The 17,903-nt window shown below is 38.9% G+C and overlaps 1 protein-coding gene and 1 long non-coding RNA gene across 3 annotated transcripts; one reads left to right on the forward strand and one right to left on the reverse strand.

Moving 5' to 3' along the window:
- The first annotated feature begins 4,950 nt into the window (after positions 1-4,950).
- Positions 4,951-6,565, forward strand: LOC109197502 (uncharacterized). Its single transcript, XR_002058556.2, has 3 exons — positions 4,951-5,971; positions 6,091-6,230; positions 6,436-6,565. It is a non-coding gene; the product is annotated as an uncharacterized LOC109197502 (long non-coding RNA).
- Positions 6,225-17,600, reverse strand: LOC100710511 (dual specificity protein phosphatase 19). 2 transcript variants are annotated; one of them, XM_025903549.1, is made up of 5 exons: positions 17,447-17,600; positions 12,850-13,098; positions 11,829-11,875; positions 10,113-10,265; positions 6,225-6,632 (listed from the first exon to the last, which is right to left on the reverse strand). In XM_025903549.1, exons 2-5 carry the CDS (start codon positions 13,073-13,075, stop codon positions 6,432-6,434), a joined length of 627 nt encoding a protein of 208 aa, XP_025759334.1. In that variant the 5' UTR covers positions 13,076-13,098; positions 17,447-17,600; the 3' UTR covers positions 6,225-6,431. The 2 variants fall into 2 exon arrangements, with proteins under 2 accessions (XP_025759334.1, XP_005475323.3); XM_005475266.3 differs by lacking the exon at positions 17,447-17,600 and having other exon boundaries at positions 12,850-13,445.
- Between the last annotated feature and the right edge of the window lie 303 nt (positions 17,601-17,903).

Raw genomic sequence — 17,903 nt, forward strand, 5'->3', positions numbered from 1 at the left:
TCATTTGATTCTGCAGCTGATTCACAGCGGAGTCACCTGATGAGGTGGAGAAAGGAAAAGTTTGATTTAAAAGTCATTGTTGATATTGAAAATACTGAGTTTGACAGATTTTTTTATACTTTAAAACTGTGTTAAACAAAGAGTTTCTGAGTGGAATCCTGTTGTTTTGGAGTCTGTCTATGCTTTTAAGGTGAAGGGTAGGATTATAATAACTGTGTCCATGTTCCCCAAATGAGCTGCTCTTGTGGTTGTAAACAAGCCCTCAGGGCAACAGTTTCCCTCTGATTGGCCAGCTGGCTAATTGACTGTTAATGGTTTCTTCACTATAAGCACCAATGCTAAAGAGACAATTAAAGATGACCATGTGGGCGACTGGAGGAGTGTGTGTGTGTGTGTGTGTGTGTGTGTGTGTGTGTGTGTGTGTGTGTGTGTGTGTGTGTGTGTGTGTGTGTGTGTGTGTGTGTTTCAGTAAGTAATATATTCAGCTTTTTGTTTGTCAAAAGGCTTTTTAGGCAACAAGTAGCTCATGAACGAAGCTGAGCAACATATTAATTAACTATCTGTCAGACAGACACTTTGACAAATCCACAGTTTTTATACCATCTGAATTTTATTAAGTGGACCTTAATGGTCACTTTCAGATTTTAAAAATAAATTCTGTTTATCAAAACTTTATCTTTTTTATATAAACTATTTTAAGAAATATAAAGTTGGAGCAAAGATGTGGAGTCACTAAAGGTTACACAAGATCTTACAGTCACGTCAATATGTATTTGGACAATAAAATTGTTTTTATAGCTTTGCCTCTGCACATCACCACAAGGGATTTCAAATCAAGCAACCAAGATGTGACTGAAGCACAGACTTTCAGTTTGAATTCAGCAGCTTTTATAAAAGTATTTTTATAACTGTTAGAATTACAGACATTTTTATACAGAGTCCATTTTCAGAGGTTCAAAACCATTTAGACAACTAACTGATGTGCAGTTTAATTGCCAGATGAAGCCTTTTTTGCAGTTATTCCATGTCAAACTAAGAAGATGAAAGCTGTTGATTCCAAATATAGAACTCTTATGTGGTATGCATTCACTGGAACTCTTATTGTGAGTTTCAAAGAGATGTCCCTGTGAGTGGAAAAGATTGTTTAATAAATGTAAATTACCACTGATTACACTCAAGAACAAGAAAGCCAGATTAGACCATATATATGTTTATAATAGGTGGATGGAATGGTTCCTATATAGTGCTTTCTACTCTACTCGAGCACACAAGAACATGTCATTCACACATTTGTACAAGTGCTTTCTATCTGGCATTCCCACTCACTCATGAACGCATCAGGATCAACTCAGTGTTCAGTACCTTGCTCAAGGATACTTTAGCATGCAGAATGAAGCTGTCAGGAATCAAACCACAAACCTTTAACCTCTGCTCTACCTCCTGAGCCACCACCATATGAAGTGTGGAGAAGGAAAAAAAATAATCTGAAATATAACACATCATCTGTAAAACATGAGGCAGGCAATGTTATGATGTGGACATGTATGTGGCTGCCAGTAGATTTTGATAACTTGCTGTTTGCTGATGATGTGATGGCTGTACTTTCTGCTGAGATTCACCCAAATGCTGTAAACTGATCAGAAGCCACTTCACAGTAAAAATAGATAATCAGCCATAGCAAACTGCAAAATCACCCAAGACTCAACCCAGTTGAACAGCTTTTCTTCAACACAAAACTAAATGCAGGGACCCACAAACAAGCAACAACTGAAGACAGCTGCAGTAAAGGCCTAGCAGAGTATCTCACAGGAGGAAACACAGCATTTGTTTAGTTTGTCCAGGTAATGTTGAGCCTCTGAAAATAGGTGATTATGTACAAAAATGGCAACAATTAATGAAATGAAATGTTAACACAATACTTTTTTAATACCCTCAAATCAAAGCTGAAAGTCTGCACTTCTGTCACATTTTGATTCTTTGATTTAAAATCAACTGTGTTGGTGTACAGAGGCAAACCAAACAAAAATTGTCTCACTGTCCAAAATCCAATGAACCCAACTGCACTGTGTTGACTTGCCTATTAGTAGAAAATTATGAGAGATAACTGATTTCATGTAGCACACTTAAGTTTGTTAGTATTTTTTCATTCTTTTCTTTTTGAATATTATTCAGTTCAGTTCAATTCAGTGTTAGCACGAATTCACAACAAAAGTTGCCTCAATGTATTTTGCTCTGTAGGTTAAAGAGAAAACACCAGCAATCAGACAACCCAGCCATTGGCAACAATGGGAAGGAAAAACAGCCTTTTAACAGGAAGAAAGCTCTGGCAGGAGAGGGCAGCCATCTGTTGAGTGCTTATCTTATAAAGTTACACCAACACACAAAAGACTAAATATGACAAGTCTCACTAACACTCTGTTTTAAAGAAATATTTAAATATCAAGTTTATCTGATTTCTTTCAACAGCATAGTTTGTAACCCAAACATTTTATCAGTAGTCTATCCAAAGAAGTCTATGTTTAAATGATTTTCTGTTTTACATATGAAAGTTTGTCATACTCATCATATAGATAATTATAAAGATCTATAATTTATTTTTTAAAGAGGAAATATAGATAGGTATGGGGAACTAGAAAATGACTGTCTGACCTGAAACTTTCTGAACAAGCGAGCCATCACGAGGCATCACTGTCACTGCCGTCTTTCTGTCCAGCACCGAGCAAAAGGAGCCCATTGTCAGCAGTAACCACAGAAGCAGGAGGAGGAGGAGGAAGGAGGCTCCAAACACGCGGATGCTGTGTATATATTTTTACCTGTTGTAGATACATCTTCCTTCTGCTTTCATCCACATGCTGCTCAGTGTGGCTCTGTGGCTCTTTCCAGATGTTGTTAAGCTCACTTACTCTCTCAGGAGAGGGGAGATCGTTTACCCTTTCAAGCAAGTGGGTCCTTGATGTGTGTGTGTGTGTGTGCTTATGTGTGCATGTTTTTGTATTACTCAAGCTGTGGGGGTATAAATCTGTATACACAGTGACAAGCTGGCATCAGGTCAGGGCAAGTAAGGCAAGCAGTACTTGTCTAATGAAATATAAATATAAACATCAGTTAAGACGTGAAATGAAACCACTGCCTCTCCTTTCATCCTTATCAGTGTTCTGTCATAATAATTCTTAAAACTTCTTCTTTAAAGTACTGCCACCCTGTGGCCACAGTTGGCTATTGTCTCTGGAATCAGGCTTGCTCTGTTTTACTATGAAGTTACTGAAAAATGTATGTCTGTGATTTATCATTGTACCAAATTAGTTGCCTCTTACTTTGTATCTTGGCCAACATGTATGACGTTGAGGAATTAAGGCCTTTACACACAGGACATGAAAAATACTTTGTATGTTAAAATTATTTCTCAGACTCATCTATTCTTATTTCAGCCATTCACAGTGACAATGTAATTTCACAGATTTGAGGCATTTATTTTCTGAACCAAGTTCCATTTTCTGACTTCAGACGATTCAGACCGCTGCATTTGGTGAAAAGTGCTCCTGAAGCTCAAAATACTCACCAGAGCTGGTGTACAAATGGTAAAATAATACTTTTTTTTTTTTTTACCTCAGACAAATAGCTAAACAGTTTTACTGCTTCCTCAGATGTTGTTCCCAACAAAATACCCCACTGACAACCTGAAATATGTATCATTGCAACTTCAACTCCTTGATTAAACGATGAAATTCTTCTTGTTACAATCGGTTGGTGTGGACTGCACTTGGTCTGTAATGGCTATTAGAGTCCAGTGTAAACACTTTTTTAGGTTTTGGGGTTTTTTTACTCCTGTACCACATAACTAGGGAAAAGCTTAATGACTGAGCAGATGTCAACTTGCATTTTGTTTTAATTTACATCCTAAATATTTTAGAATTGAGTGCGAGGCACAACAGCTCCTTTGTGGACAGAATACTCCTATACCACATGTTGTGTCTGGTAACAAAACCTTTGAAACATTGAAGGATGCTCCACACCTGAAGTATCCACATATAAGATCAAAGCCAATTTTAGACTACTTTTGCAATTAGACCACCTAAATGTTGACAGGTGTGGACTCACTGGTGGATTTTTCTCGATTTTCCACAGGGTGACGTTCAGAACTGCTGGATGAAGCTGACATTGTTTTGAGTTTCTTGTCATTTGCTGCCCGCTGCACTTTTATACACCACCTTCATTCTTGCTCTTTAACAATCCAAATTGGGAACACATGCAAAATAAATCTATTTAAATCTATCTCAACACTATAGTGATAGTTGCTATTCATTAGATAGATAATACAGGAATGATTAACAACACCCACAAAACTTTAAAAATGAAAGCATTAAATATTTTAGCAGTACTTGGTTTAAGATTTGTGAAGCTTTGATGGTCATCAAAAACATATTCAATATTACAGAATGAACTGTCGCATGTTAAGCTATATTGAAGGGATTTATTTTTAATCCTTCATTCTGAATAATATTGCATCGTGGATAGAAAATTTGGTAACTGCAATCATAATAGTTTCTGAACCACGAGACTCCCAAGTACTTATTTTTCAGCTTTTTGTTGCCCCCAAATTAACTTTTTTCAGATGTCTTGATGCCATCAAATTTAAATTGAACCAATATTTTCATGAAATAGTAAAAATGTCTCAGTTTAAACATTTCGCATGTTTTCTATGCTCTCCTGTGAATAAAAAATTGGTTCTTGAGATTTGCATGTTATTGCATTCTGTTTTTGATTATATTTTACAAAATGTGGCAATTTTGGAGGGGAATTTGGGTAGTAATAAAGTAAGAACTGAAGGAATTTTTACCCCTCAGCCATAAGAGGCTGATGGGATATTGTCATCAGGCAGGCATGCAGGCAGCGTGGACACCTGAGTTTGTGAATGCAATAACTCAAGAACAAGGTGATGTAGAGTTCGAATCTTAGTGAGCTCAACCTCAAGGTCAGAGTTCAAGTTTTCTGGAAATCTTGTGAATGCCATAATTTGAGAATAAGGATTCAACTAGGAGGCTAAGGGTTATGGCTAAGAAGTACCACTGGCAACTGCCAATTTGACCAGCTCTTACTAACTCTGCTTCACTTGCAAGTAATTTCTCTGTTAGGAACCTTTCCACACAAATTTGACTGTTCAAAGGCACCAATACACTGTTTTGTGTTCTCATCCAGCACCTGCAGTCTCTCCGCTGTGTGTGCACGAACAGGCAGTTTGGTAACTACGAAAGAGCCGTAGGGAAAAAGGAGGTCTGACATCAGAACATTTTTTTTAGCTGTGAAAGTCTTATAATTATTAGTGCAATAGATATACAAGTCCAGCCTTTAAAAGAGACCCAGCATTTTGACTTTCTTGTGTTTTGGTGTCATTTTGTATTACTGTTCATGTTTTAGGCTCATTATTAGTCTCAAGTTTAGTCTGTTTTGGGTTTCTTATATTTGTGTGTCTCTGTACTCTGTGTCCCTCTCTGTATGTTTGTGTTTATCCCCACGTGGATGTCCTTGTGTCTTATTTCCCTTTTCTGATCCCATGTGCCCCCTCCTCGCGTTCATTCCATGTCGCCCCTTTCTGTCATGTTTATCCATATTTCCCCAGCCCATCATGTCTCTCTCCTTCTCTCGCTCTCTCTCTCTCTCTCTGTGTCTCGTGTCCCTTAACTGTTTCTGCGTCCCACTTGTTGTCTCCTCCCGTTATCTCCCTAGTCAATCTTGTTTCCCTGAGTGTTCTTTCCTCCCAGCTTCCGTGTCATCTGTCTGTTGTGCGTCATGTTCAGTTTTGTTTCCCCCTCTCTCGTTAGTTAGATCACATTCAGCTGTGTTCCCTCCTGTGATTTGTTCCCACGTTTGCCCTTGTGTGTATTTATGTCTGCAGTCTCCCTCACACCCAGCTGTGTGCTCTGTTAAATGGTTTAGTTTCCTGTATTCTTTTGTTCAGTTTTGTTTTCTACAGGTATGACAAAAAAACTTGTTACTGTCGCTTTCATAACTGCAAAAAAGTTACAGCAAGCATTTCTGTTCCAGTCATTGACATCTGTATTCACCTATTTATTTATTTTCAATTCTGGTTAGAAATAACACTCTGGAGTTTGTGGCTGCCCACCACTCCGAAACAATAAGGATGGGTCAAAATGAATTTCCCTCAGAGATACAAATCTAAATGACAGCATTCAAGCACAAAGACATCGCCCTCAAGAATTAAACACAAAGAGGTAAATCATGTCTCAATGAAGAGGAAAGAGAGAAAACATGCTGGAAATTTTGATGAATAATGATTATAAGTTTAATTGGATGGTACCTCTGGATAAGCCAGCCCTCTTCTCCTTAAAAAAAACAGACCATACATCATAATAATCCCAAATGTGTTTTTATACTAAACTACTTTAACTAAACTAACATTTTGTCTTTGTACTTCAGGACCCATTCGTTGCTGGTGTTTTGTAGTTCCTCAGTTGTTCCAGGAAGCCGGGGTTTGGTGAGGAGGTGGGGCGAGCTGACTTGACCAATGAGAGGGCAGCATCAAAAGACTGGCCATCGCATGACATCAGGTAGCCAATGACCACAGCCGGTGCACGTGACACCCCAGCGTTGCAGTGGACCAACACCACGCCTTTCTAATGGAGAAACGCACAAAAATAATAACATTAAAACCACATCATTAATAAAAGATCAATATTCCATTCTTTACCACTTGGGGCAAAATATCCTAATAAGTTAAGTTGTGTGTTTCTTATTTGGTAACAGTCCTCATCCATAGGCATGTGGGGTGATGAAGGCACAGCTCCTGTTTGTCACTCTTTCATCTTTGCTCACAGCTTGGTTAAGTTTAGCTTCCAAAAACTACTTGATTAGTATCAAATTGTGAAAAAGTAGTTCTCATAATCCATAGGTAACAGACAGACCTTTGCAGGCCAACATCCACATGTTGTTGCTGTCTATTTCCACTTGGGACAGTGTTTTAAAATAATCTTTGCTGTGTGCTCCTCTTTCAAGTTTGTGGTGTTGTTGGTTCTTTGCCCCTACCACAGAGAACATTACAGAATATTTATAAAAGATCAATATTACATTTGTCCTTCCAATTTCTTCAGCTTATTAAGGCCAGCGAGGCGTTACCAAGCCAGCCGACACATGTAATCTCTCCAACATCTTCTGGGTTTACCCCAGGGCCTGCTCTTGGTAGGACACGCTTGAAAAAACTCACACAGAAGGGGTCCAGGAGGCGTCCCAAATCGCTCAATTGGGACAAGATCAACGTTGAGGTCTAAAAAATAAAACCGGTGTAAAATTGTCTTATGCTGTAATGCTTTTACCTTTGGGAGTCACACCTGAGTTGAGCACTTTCTAGTAGTAGTAGGAGAAACAGGCTTTGTTTGGGCCATTGCCCCAACACTAATAATACCTATATTGCAACCCAGTGCCTGATTTTTCCCTTAATCCTTTGTTTGTTTGTTGCATTTAAAAATAATAATAATGGATTGCATTTATATAGCGCTTTTCGAGACCTCAAAGCGCTTTACACTTCCACTATTCATTCACTTCCACATTCCTACACTGGTGGAGGCAAGCTACAGTTGCAGCCACAGCTCCCCTGGGGCAGATTGACAGAAGCGTGGCTGCCATATCGCGCCATCGGCCTCTCTGGCACCAGTAGGTGAAGTGTCTTGCCCAAGGACACAATGGGCAACACAGACAGAGCTGGGGATCGAACCGGCAACCTTCCGGATACAAGATGAGCTTCCCAACCCCCTGAACCACGGTCGCCCTGAACACCAGTGTATCATCTTCACAGACAGATCCCTGGTCAGTTTTCTCCGTATAACTTCTAAAAGTTTTTGTATTGTAAACTTGGACATGGTGGCAACAGAAAGGGCCATGATAACAGTATTTAAAGTAACATGCTGTAAACTAAAGTGAGATATTTTTTCTGCCATTAACTTTAACGAACATAATTTAAATTTTATGTCATTGTTTGTTTGTTTTTAAATCTACACATTTGAAAGAAAAGAAATTAATCTCGGCACCTTATTCTTTGCATCCATAGAACATGGATGTCTACATTAGAGACAAGAAAATGAATATTAATTAATATTAAATTATATTCACTGACAGAATATAATTCTGAATAAACATCTCTCTCTGTCTGTTCTGTTGTCTGTTTTGTTGTTTTTGTTGCTTTTAAAAATATTAAATTTTGACTTTTCCTGATTCACCACATTCAAAACAGCGGAGCAGAGCCGTTGCTTTGACGTCAGGATGTCCAGGCTGATCTTCAAGTTCCAACAAGCTCTTTAGTTAATAGGCTTGTTTGTTTGTTTGTGTCTTTAGATGCACATTAGCTTCTCTATTACAGTCTGTATTTTCCTTCTCATGAAAGCTGTACACCATAAGCTGTGTCTCAGTTACCAGGCTGAGCACTCACTGAAGCCGCAACCAAGCTGATTTGACCAACATGCAGAGAAACAGCAAGAGCTATGAGAAAAAGTCGCAGTTCTCCATTAAGACTATTTGAGGTTTTTTTACACATTCAGTGATGTTGTGAAAAGCTGACCTCTTTATCAAACAAATATTTCTAAGCAGGTACAAAATTACAAAAACAGTCATTAAAGTCTGATTTGATGACCCAGTGGTGCATTATGTGAATTATTATTCTAATCTAAATCATCAGAATATGTGATATTTTATATTGTCTCCAAATTATTAGCAATCAGGGGAGAAAGAAAGTACTCACTCTGGCATGCAAAAAAATATTTTCTTTCTCCGGGTTGGGATCATCACAGATGATGAATTTGGGACAATTTTGAAAAAAGGAATTTCTCAGAAAATAAAGGTCATAATGCAAACTCAAAAGTAAATTTGGCATCAATTTAGTTACATTAATTTATATATTTGTCCTGCAGTCATGAACTCCGTCACATGATGCCTTTGTGGCTGTTGCTGTCGTCATGACAGCGCCCATATCTGAGCGTCATTACCAGCCAGATGGCCCACCGAGTAATTCGAGCCTGCATTTCAAAGTAAAAGAATCAGTTTGATTATCAGAGCTGGAATTACCACACACAGAAACATATCATTATGAGGATACACATGCACACACACATAGACTTCCTGTAATCAAACACCTCTAATGACTTTGTAATGACTCTATGTGTGTGTGTGTGTTTGTGTGTGTGTGTGGGTGTCATGTTAAGGTGAGCAGTGAGCTTCGCTGCTAAAAGCTTGTATGACACTGAGATCTGATCTGAGAGCAGTTTAATAAAACATGACCAAAACTAACCATCTATTATTTAAAACCAAGGATGAGGCGAGAAGGAGAGGAAACACGACAAGGTGACAAGGAGAGGTTACAAGGTGAAGAAGTGTTGAAACGTTTGTAACATGTTAACACATCCCTCAGTTTAAAACCCTTACATCTGACTACTTGTTGCTATATGCTAGTTAGTTTGTTAAGTACTTCATTCAGCAAAAATACCCAGCTCTGCTGTTAATATTGATTAATAGACAATTAATATAAATATTCATATTAATGTGTAGACCATGCCTATTCATCAATATTTCTTTTTTTAATTTATTTCTCTCTATTTAATCATCTGTAATAGTTTTCAAAACATGCAGTGTAAAAGCCTCAGACAGACAGCATGTAGTTAGCAACGAGATCACATGTGAGTTATGCCCTTTAGCATTCATGTTTATCATATTAAAGTTTATCGCAGCCATTCCCAAAGTCAAGAGAGCTGCAGCAATCTTAAAAAACAGAAAATCCCATGGGGCCCATGCAATCTTAAATCTTCACTCAAAATACAAGAGAAAGTATACGAGTAGAAACAACTATTCAAAAAACACACAACTATTATTGCTAATGCTACCCAGTCATATGGAAAGTGTTAAGGCCAATGTGTGACCCAGCTCCCACTGGGAGAAATTACAAGTGAAACAAATTTAAGAGTAATAATCAATATTACTAATTACCTCCTAATACTAGTTTTAATTCACCTTTTATATAGATAAATTTGTTTATGGATTTATTATTTAGATAAATCCACATGTAACTTAACATTAACGTTAATAATAAACACATGCATAAGAAATGATGTCACCTCAGTCTGAGCCTGCTGGATGAAGTCACAGCATTCCTGGAGGTGAGGGAGGAGATCGGTGTCGGGATGATCCAGAATACTGACAGTCTTATAGATGAACAGGTCCGGAAAGACATTCTCCACCCCAAAGGCCACATTCAGGATGTGAGACACCTGAGGAGGATGACGTTTCACTATCACTATACTGATATTCATAAAATGAAGCTTACCTGTGACTACACAGTCAGATAAACAGAGAAACTGGAACAGAAACATAATTTTGCTTTGATAGTAGTGACTAGAGATGGACCGATCCGATATTACGTATCGGTATCGGTCCGATACTGACCTAAATTACTGGATCGGATATCGGCGAGAAATAAAAAATGTAATCCGATCCATTAAATATCAAAAAAACACCTCACAAAACTTGCGACACGGCGTAACTCGGCTCATAACCGTAGCACGTCGGAGCAGTGTGCTCACGTGATAGAGCGGCTGTGTGTATTTGTAGCCTCGCTACCAAACCAGCATTTCATCTCCGAGGAAGTTATCCCAGAGAGAAGTAAAGCAAGTGTGTAAGTTCATCTCTGAATGTTTGTAAAGCATTCCCACGTTAAGCTTAACAACCGATATATGGAGCGACTGCCTCTCTCTCCCTCACCTTCCTGCAGCTACTTCAATCGTGAAACTGCTTAATGATCAGCTGATCGGCTTTTCTGTCGGGAGTCCGTGTCTCTTCTTTGTTTTTGGCCCACTTTGCACCAGAAAGAGGAAACCAGCGGCTGAACAACAGCAGCACGTTTAAGCTTGATAAGCTGTTGTTAGAATTTATTTAATATTACTTTCTACACCAGGATCCTTTTCTACCTAGCTGACGGCTGGTAACTGTGCAGGGGCGGATCTAGCAAAGTTTAGCCAGGGGGGCCGATAGGGCATAAACAGGGAAAAGGGGGCACAAAGACATACTTTTCTTTCTTATTCTCATTTAAAATGTCTAGCTTTTAATAAATAATTATCTGAATCTTACACCCAAAGTTTTAATCTGATGTAAAATGTATAGAAGTCCATTACTGTATATAGTAACTGTTAAGTCTAATATACCCTAGTAAGCTATAGTACTTTTTCCTTTGGGAAGGTACCATCTGTGCAGTCTGCAATTCTGTTGAAGAAAGATGTTGAATCTATTTAATTATTCTTGAAAAATAATTTATTTCTGTGCATTTTTTTTTCACACTGCATCAAATTAAAGTTGATTACATCGATTAAGCATCATGAGGTGGCGGGTGCGGGGTGGTTCTCTATTTTTTTTTGCTGGGAGTTTGCAACCCTATTAGTTAGGTTGCTTAATATTTCTGCTAAGTACTCTAATACCAGATTAAAAGTACTCTAAATACCAGAATAGGGAGGATGGAGTAGGTTTAAGTTTATTAGATTGAGCAGTGTTGCTGAACTATGAAATATTTTGGGTGCAGTGTATTTTTTACACACAGGTATAACAGAATAGCTTTAGTGTTGTTGTTTACTTAAACTTGAGTATGAACTTATACAAAATGCAGCAAGATATTAAAAAAACAGTTTTATTGATTAAAAAACACACTATATCGGATTCATATCGGTATCGGCAGATATCCAAATTTATGATATCGGTATCGGAATCGGACATAAAAAAGTGGTATCGTGCCATCTCTAGTAGTGACTGAAACTAACTCCTTGCTTGTAGGAAAAGAAGCTCACCTTGTGTTTTCTCAGCGTGCCAAAGTCATGTGCAGCATCCTGAGAACCTGCACACACACATACATAAAACTAGTTAGTGTGCGGTTTGACTCTCTCCAGGGTGCCGAATGAAAAACCTGCTGTGTGTATGCCCCAGCATCTACTGCAGGTCATGGGGTCATCAATGGTCTCCCACTAAATCAGTGAGCTCCGGGGTCACGTCTCCTCCTGTCTCTCGCATGTAGGGGCTCAAATTACGAGCTCAGAGGTTATCGGCACTGCTGGGCTGAAGGGGACATCCAGGACAGGACATGGGGAGGAGATGGGCTCATCTGCTTAATTTTTTTGTACTTCCTAAATTCATATCTAGGTGTTTATTCTGCAAGTGCTAAAAACTAATAATAAATAGTGAGGATAATTGTATTTATACATTGTAATTTTCAGTCAAAACAAAGCCTCTAAAAGGGGAGCACTTCCCCTTAGTACCTTTGCATTTTTTTTCCAGATTATTTGGCCTTTGTGTTGCTCCAGTCTCCAGGAGTTCCTATGTGGATTGAGTCTTTCTGGGTGTCTGTTATTGTAATCCAAAATTGGCTCTATAATGTTGAATCAGGGCTCGCTGGGTGCCACATTATCCATTACCAGACTCTTGTCTTTATAGTTGTATAGGAACAGCTTAAATTAGCTGCTGTTTCTGTCCTCTAAACCTCTCTCTCTCTCTCTGTAGAGTCACTGATGGTTGATTCATCTAAAATTGTTTTGTTTTTTTAATTTCCTCACTTTTTTGGCACAAGCTGAATAAGCAGGAATCTCATGTTTCCAAAGAGACACAAAATCTCTGTCTGTTTCCAAACACATCCTCCTCTATCACCATGTTTTCCACTCACCTCAGCTTTTCACTTGGCTGTCCAACAGAGGAAAATGCCAGTAAAATGCTGAACCCCTTTTAACCAAATGAAATCACAGCCTAGTGTTTTACAGTGGTCGTACTCTTTAATATTTCCAGGTATTGAGACAAGCGTTATTTGTTTAGGTTACTCACCCAGTAGGAGGAAGGGCTTGACAATGCCAACCTGCAGGTCCCAGGAAGTGTCAGGGACATATCCCAGCATCTTCTCTGAAGGGGGGGCAGGGTCTTCGACCACAGTGATTGTTGAACCCTTCCAAGTCTCAATGATGCGACGGCCACTCAGTGAGGTCACACGGGTGCACTGCTTCCTCAGCCGCGTCCGAGAGAAATTTTGGATCTCCTCGGTCAAGGACTGCATGCTCAGACTGACCTGGACTGCACCTGAAAGATAAATGGAAATTAATATTTCAAATAACTCCATGTCATCTGTTTAGAGAACCGGATGTGTACAAACGGGCTTACAGTTTCCTGCTGTCTGAGGCAAGCTGTTTTGTAAAATCCCTGCATCGTTTTAGAAGAATAGAAAGCACATTTTTCCAAGCCATTTAAATGGTTTACATCTTTGATGACAGGGAATGGGAGCGCAGAGAGGATAGCAAGATCAGAAAGTACTGACACAGACTAGCTGAATAAGAAAGCACCTCCCCTTAAGTTTGCTCATGTCTTTTGAGCTAAGGACCATAAATAAGCTCTTTGAATTTTAATTTTTAATGAATGTAACACTGTGGCTTAACAAGAAACCCCTGGATCACTTACAAGTGGTCTTAATAGCTGCTGTAAAGCTTTTTAATTAGGTCCTCTATAAGGTTTCATGTGACACTGATCTTGATTTCTTTTCTGTCTCCCCATCAGGTTCAGAACTCAGTTTATAATCCTGCTGATGGAGCACAATCATGCAATGATTCCCCAATACTCCCACATCACCACCAGTTACTGATGTTTACTGAATAGAAAGAAACAGCTGTTTACAGTTCATATTTTATTTTATTTATTTTGTCTTCTAAATTATTTTATTTGGCTCACTATTTTGTCCATTTTGATCATTATGCCCCAGAAAGGTCCAGTTTAAATTTGGTTGTGTACTTAAACCTCTGGACCATTTTGGTTCAAATTGACATAATTGACTCTGGCTGTGATTATCATCCTCCATCTTTGGATTTCAGGTTAACCATGCTTTCTCCAACTCACTTTGATTGTGTGGTGTGCCTCAGGGCTTTGTTATGGGTCCTAGATTGCTTCCGCTTCAGCACATAATTTGTAGAAGTACAGTTTGAGAGGTGTTATCACATCTGTTTCACTTTCCAAATATGGCTAAACTATCTTTTCTGTGCTGTCAAAAATCAGAAAGCCAGTAATTTCCTTTTTGTGTCCTTATGTGTGACCTTCCTGATTTTGTCACTGCATCCTGTTTCATTTATCTTTACATGTTTCACAGGTTTCACAAGTCCACGGGTTTCTTATAACTTCACTACTGATGTTTTCATTCATGATAGCCTGATAGCCTGATAGCCTGATTCATTTGAAAGCCTGATACTTAGCCTTGTCCACCCTAAAACCAGTCTTATTTGTTATCATCGTCCAGCTGGACTTTACACAGAGTTTCTGTCCAATTTTTCAGACTTTTTATCTGATTTAGTGCTCAGCTCAGATAAAATAATTATTGTGGATGATTTTAACATGACAGCCTCAACACGACATTTAATCGGTTATTAGACTCAATCGGCTTCTCTCAAAATGTAAAAGAACCCACCCACCTCTTTAGATCTTGTTTTAACATATGGCATAGAAAATGAACATTTAGTAATGTTTCCTGAAAACCCTCTGCTGTCTGATCATTTCCTGATAACATTTACATTTACAATAATTGATTACACAGCAGTGGGGAGTAGACTTTATCACAGTAGATGTCTTTCTGAAAGTGCTGTAACTAAGTTTAAGAATATAATCCACCCACTGTTATCATCTTCAATGCCCTGTACCAACATAGAGCAGAGCAGCTACCTGAACGCTACTCCAACAGAGGTCGATCATCTTGTTAATAATTTTACCTCCTCACTACGTACGACTCTGGATACTGTAGCTCCTGTGAAAAATAAGGCCTCAAATCAGAAGTACTTGACTCCCTGGTATAACTCTCATGCGTATACCTTAAAGCACATAACTCATAAGCTGGAGAGAAAATGGCGTGTCACAGATTTAGAAGATCATTATTTAGCCTGGAGAAATAGTTTGTTGCTTTAAAAGAAAGCACCCCGTAAAGCCAAAACATCTTACTATTCATCACTGATTGAAGAAAATAAGAACAACCCCAGGTTTCTCTTCAGCACTGTAGCCAGGCTGACAAAAAGTCAGAGCTCTACTGAGCAAACCATCCCTTTAACGTTAACTAGTAATGACTTCATGAATTTCTTTACAAATAAAATTTTAACCATTAGGTAAAAAATTACTCATAATCATCTCACAGATGTAATATCATCTACAGCTACTTTTAGTACCATTGATATTCATTTAGACTCTTTTTCTCCAATTGATTTTTCTGAGTTAACTTCAATAATTAATTCCTCCAAACCATCAACGTGTCTTTTAGACCCTATTCCTACAAGACTGCTCAAAGAAGTCCTGCCATTAATTAATTCTTCAATCTTAAATATGATCAACCTATCTCTAATAATCGGCTATGTACCACAGGCCTTCAAGCTGGCTGTAGTTAAACTGTTACTTGAAAATACATCTCTAGACCCAGCTGTCTTAGCTAATTATAGGCCAATGTCCAACTTTCCTTTCATCGCAAAAATCCTTGAAAGAGTAGTTGTCAAACAGCTAACAGATCATCTGCAGAGGAATGGCTCATTTGAAGAGTTTCAGTCAGGTTTCAGAGCTCATCACAGCACAGAAACAGCTTTAGTGAAGGTTACAAATGATCTTCTTGTGGCCTCTGACAGTGGACTCATCTCTGTGCCTGTCCTGCTAGACCTTAGTGCAGCGTTCGATCCTCCTCCTCACATACAAGGTCTTAAATAATCAGACCCTATTTTGCTCACTATGTATAGCACTTTACTCAGTCCCTAAGGACCCCAAAGCACTTTACACTACATTCAGTCATTCACACACTGGCAATGGCAAGCTACATTGTAGCCACAGCTGCCCTGGGGAGCACCGACAGAGGCGAGGCTGCCAGGCACTGGCACCACCGGGCCCTCTGACCACCACCAGTAGGCAAAAATGGGGTTAGTATCTTGCCCAAGGATATTTGGCATGCAGCCAGGAGGCAGCCTGGGATCGAACCACCAACCTTCTGATTAGTAGCTGACCTGCTCTGCCACCTCAGTTACAGCCATCCCTATTAGTTAGGGCTGGATCCGGTGACCCTGAATCCTCCCTAAGTTATGCTGCAAAGGGTGTAGGCTGCTGGGGGATTCCCATGATGCACTGAGTATTTCTTCCTCAGTCACCTTTCTCGCTCACTATGTGTTAATAGACCTCTCTGCACTGAATCATACTTGTTATTAACCTCTGTCTCTCTTCCACAGCATGTCTTTCATCCTGTCTTCCTTCTCTCACCCCAACCGGTCGCAGCAGATGCCCGCCCCTCCCTGAGCCTGGTTCTGCCGGAGGTTCCTTCCTGTTAAAAGGGAGTTTTTCCTTCCCACTGTCACCAAAGTGCTTGCTCATAGGGGGTCATTTGATTGTTGGGTTTTTGATGTATTATTGTAGGGTCTACCTTACAATTTAAAGCACCTTGAGGTGACAGTTGTTGTGATTGGGCACTGTATAAATAAAATTTAATTGAATTTTCACACATTAAATGGAAAATTCTTGTGATAACTTTTAGAATTAAGTGTGGCTGGACAGGTATTAGAGAGCTACTGCTAACATTATGTCTCCATCAGGACGTCAGGGCTATCATATCAAAATCTGCCAGTTGCTCTTCAGCCTAGACTCAAAATTGTGACTGTGGCTGTGAAGTCCCTGAACTTTATAAATCCAACTGTGACTTTATAATTACCATTTGCATTTCTGCATGACTTCTGATCTAAAAAAAAAAAAAAAAAAAAAATGCAGGAGCTTTTTAAAAATTTTGGTTCAGAAATAAATTTCCCCATCAGGCTGAACTAAAAAATGTTAGTTATCTTTTAAAGGGGATCCATTTCTTAATTTCCAATTATATGTTTTATGCTTACTCTACTAGTTTACCTGATTCAAAGTTGAGAATAATCCTTATTTATTTTATACTGCCGTTGGTGCAGCCTTTCAGATAATCCTTTCTCTAAAACAAGCCATTTTAATCCCTTTCCCTTTAGGGCCACACACACTTGGTTTTTCTCTGACTTTCTTCTGATTGGCTACCACTTGCAAACTAAAGGTTTAAAAACAGCCTGAGCTATGTGTCTGAGAAGATCAGGCAGGTCATGCAGACCTATCCTCACACAAATAAATGAGAGTGCTCAGATCAGGTAGTCCCTGTGAGCTGTTAGCTCACAGGGACTACCTGCCCTTACCCTGACATCATGATAAGCAAAATAACACATCTAATTTAAATATGCAAATTATTATCTAATTCAAATATTTTTTTAAAATCAACTATTTAGGTTCTGTCCACCTTGGTTTATTAGGTGGCTTAAATTTGTTTTGGATAATCTGACCTAATCATAATGTTAATTTCCTCACCTTGGAACAACAACCAGCACATACATGCTCTGTAATAACATGCACTATCTTTATACAGTACCTGTCTCCTCTGATTGTTGTAATTCAGTTCAGCTTGTATTAGTTTCTCTCAAGGTAGTCTATCTTAAATGCCAGAAACCAGAGAAGGCGAAGGATCCAGTTCAGTTTGCAGAAGAAAAACAGATGCGTCCCTTCGTCATCTTTTTTTTCACAGTAGACATGCAGTGTGGTTCAGATGCCTAATACTGACTAAACCTGGTTCCCGTTAGGTCAGGAACTCTGCTGGAGGTGAGCTGCTGCTGTGTAACACGAAACCTGCCGCCTGTCTGAATTTCACCTGTGCACTCTAACAATGACACATTTACCAAGTGCATAACAAACAAACAAAAAAACAAACAAACAAAAAAACTTAGACTTTACCCCAATCCTTTTCATTTTTCCTATGTACTAAATGAATAAATTCTCTTTCCTGTTTTGTTGCCTCGCTTTAATCTAGAGCACATGCAGATAAAGAAAAA

This window comes from Oreochromis niloticus, linkage group LG16 (assembly GCF_001858045.2).
Source record: "Oreochromis niloticus isolate F11D_XX linkage group LG16, O_niloticus_UMD_NMBU, whole genome shotgun sequence".
In the NCBI taxonomy this organism is placed as follows: domain Eukaryota; kingdom Metazoa; phylum Chordata; class Actinopteri; order Cichliformes; family Cichlidae; genus Oreochromis; species Oreochromis niloticus.

Bases quoted from the DNA above. Each gene is read 5' to 3' on its own strand.
- LOC100710511 (XM_005475266.3), bottom strand. From the start codon at position 13,138: ATGGAGTTATTTGAAATATTAATTTCCATTTATCTTTCAGGTGCAGTC. The intron at 11,876-12,849 runs GTGAGTAACCTA...GTGTGTGTGCAG, and splicing joins CAAGCCCTTCCTCCTACTGG to GTTCTCAGGATGCTGCACAT. The intron at 10,266-11,828 runs GTGAGCTTCTTT...CATCCTCCTCAG, and splicing joins GCACGCTGAGAAAACACAAG to GTGTCTCACATCCTGAATGT.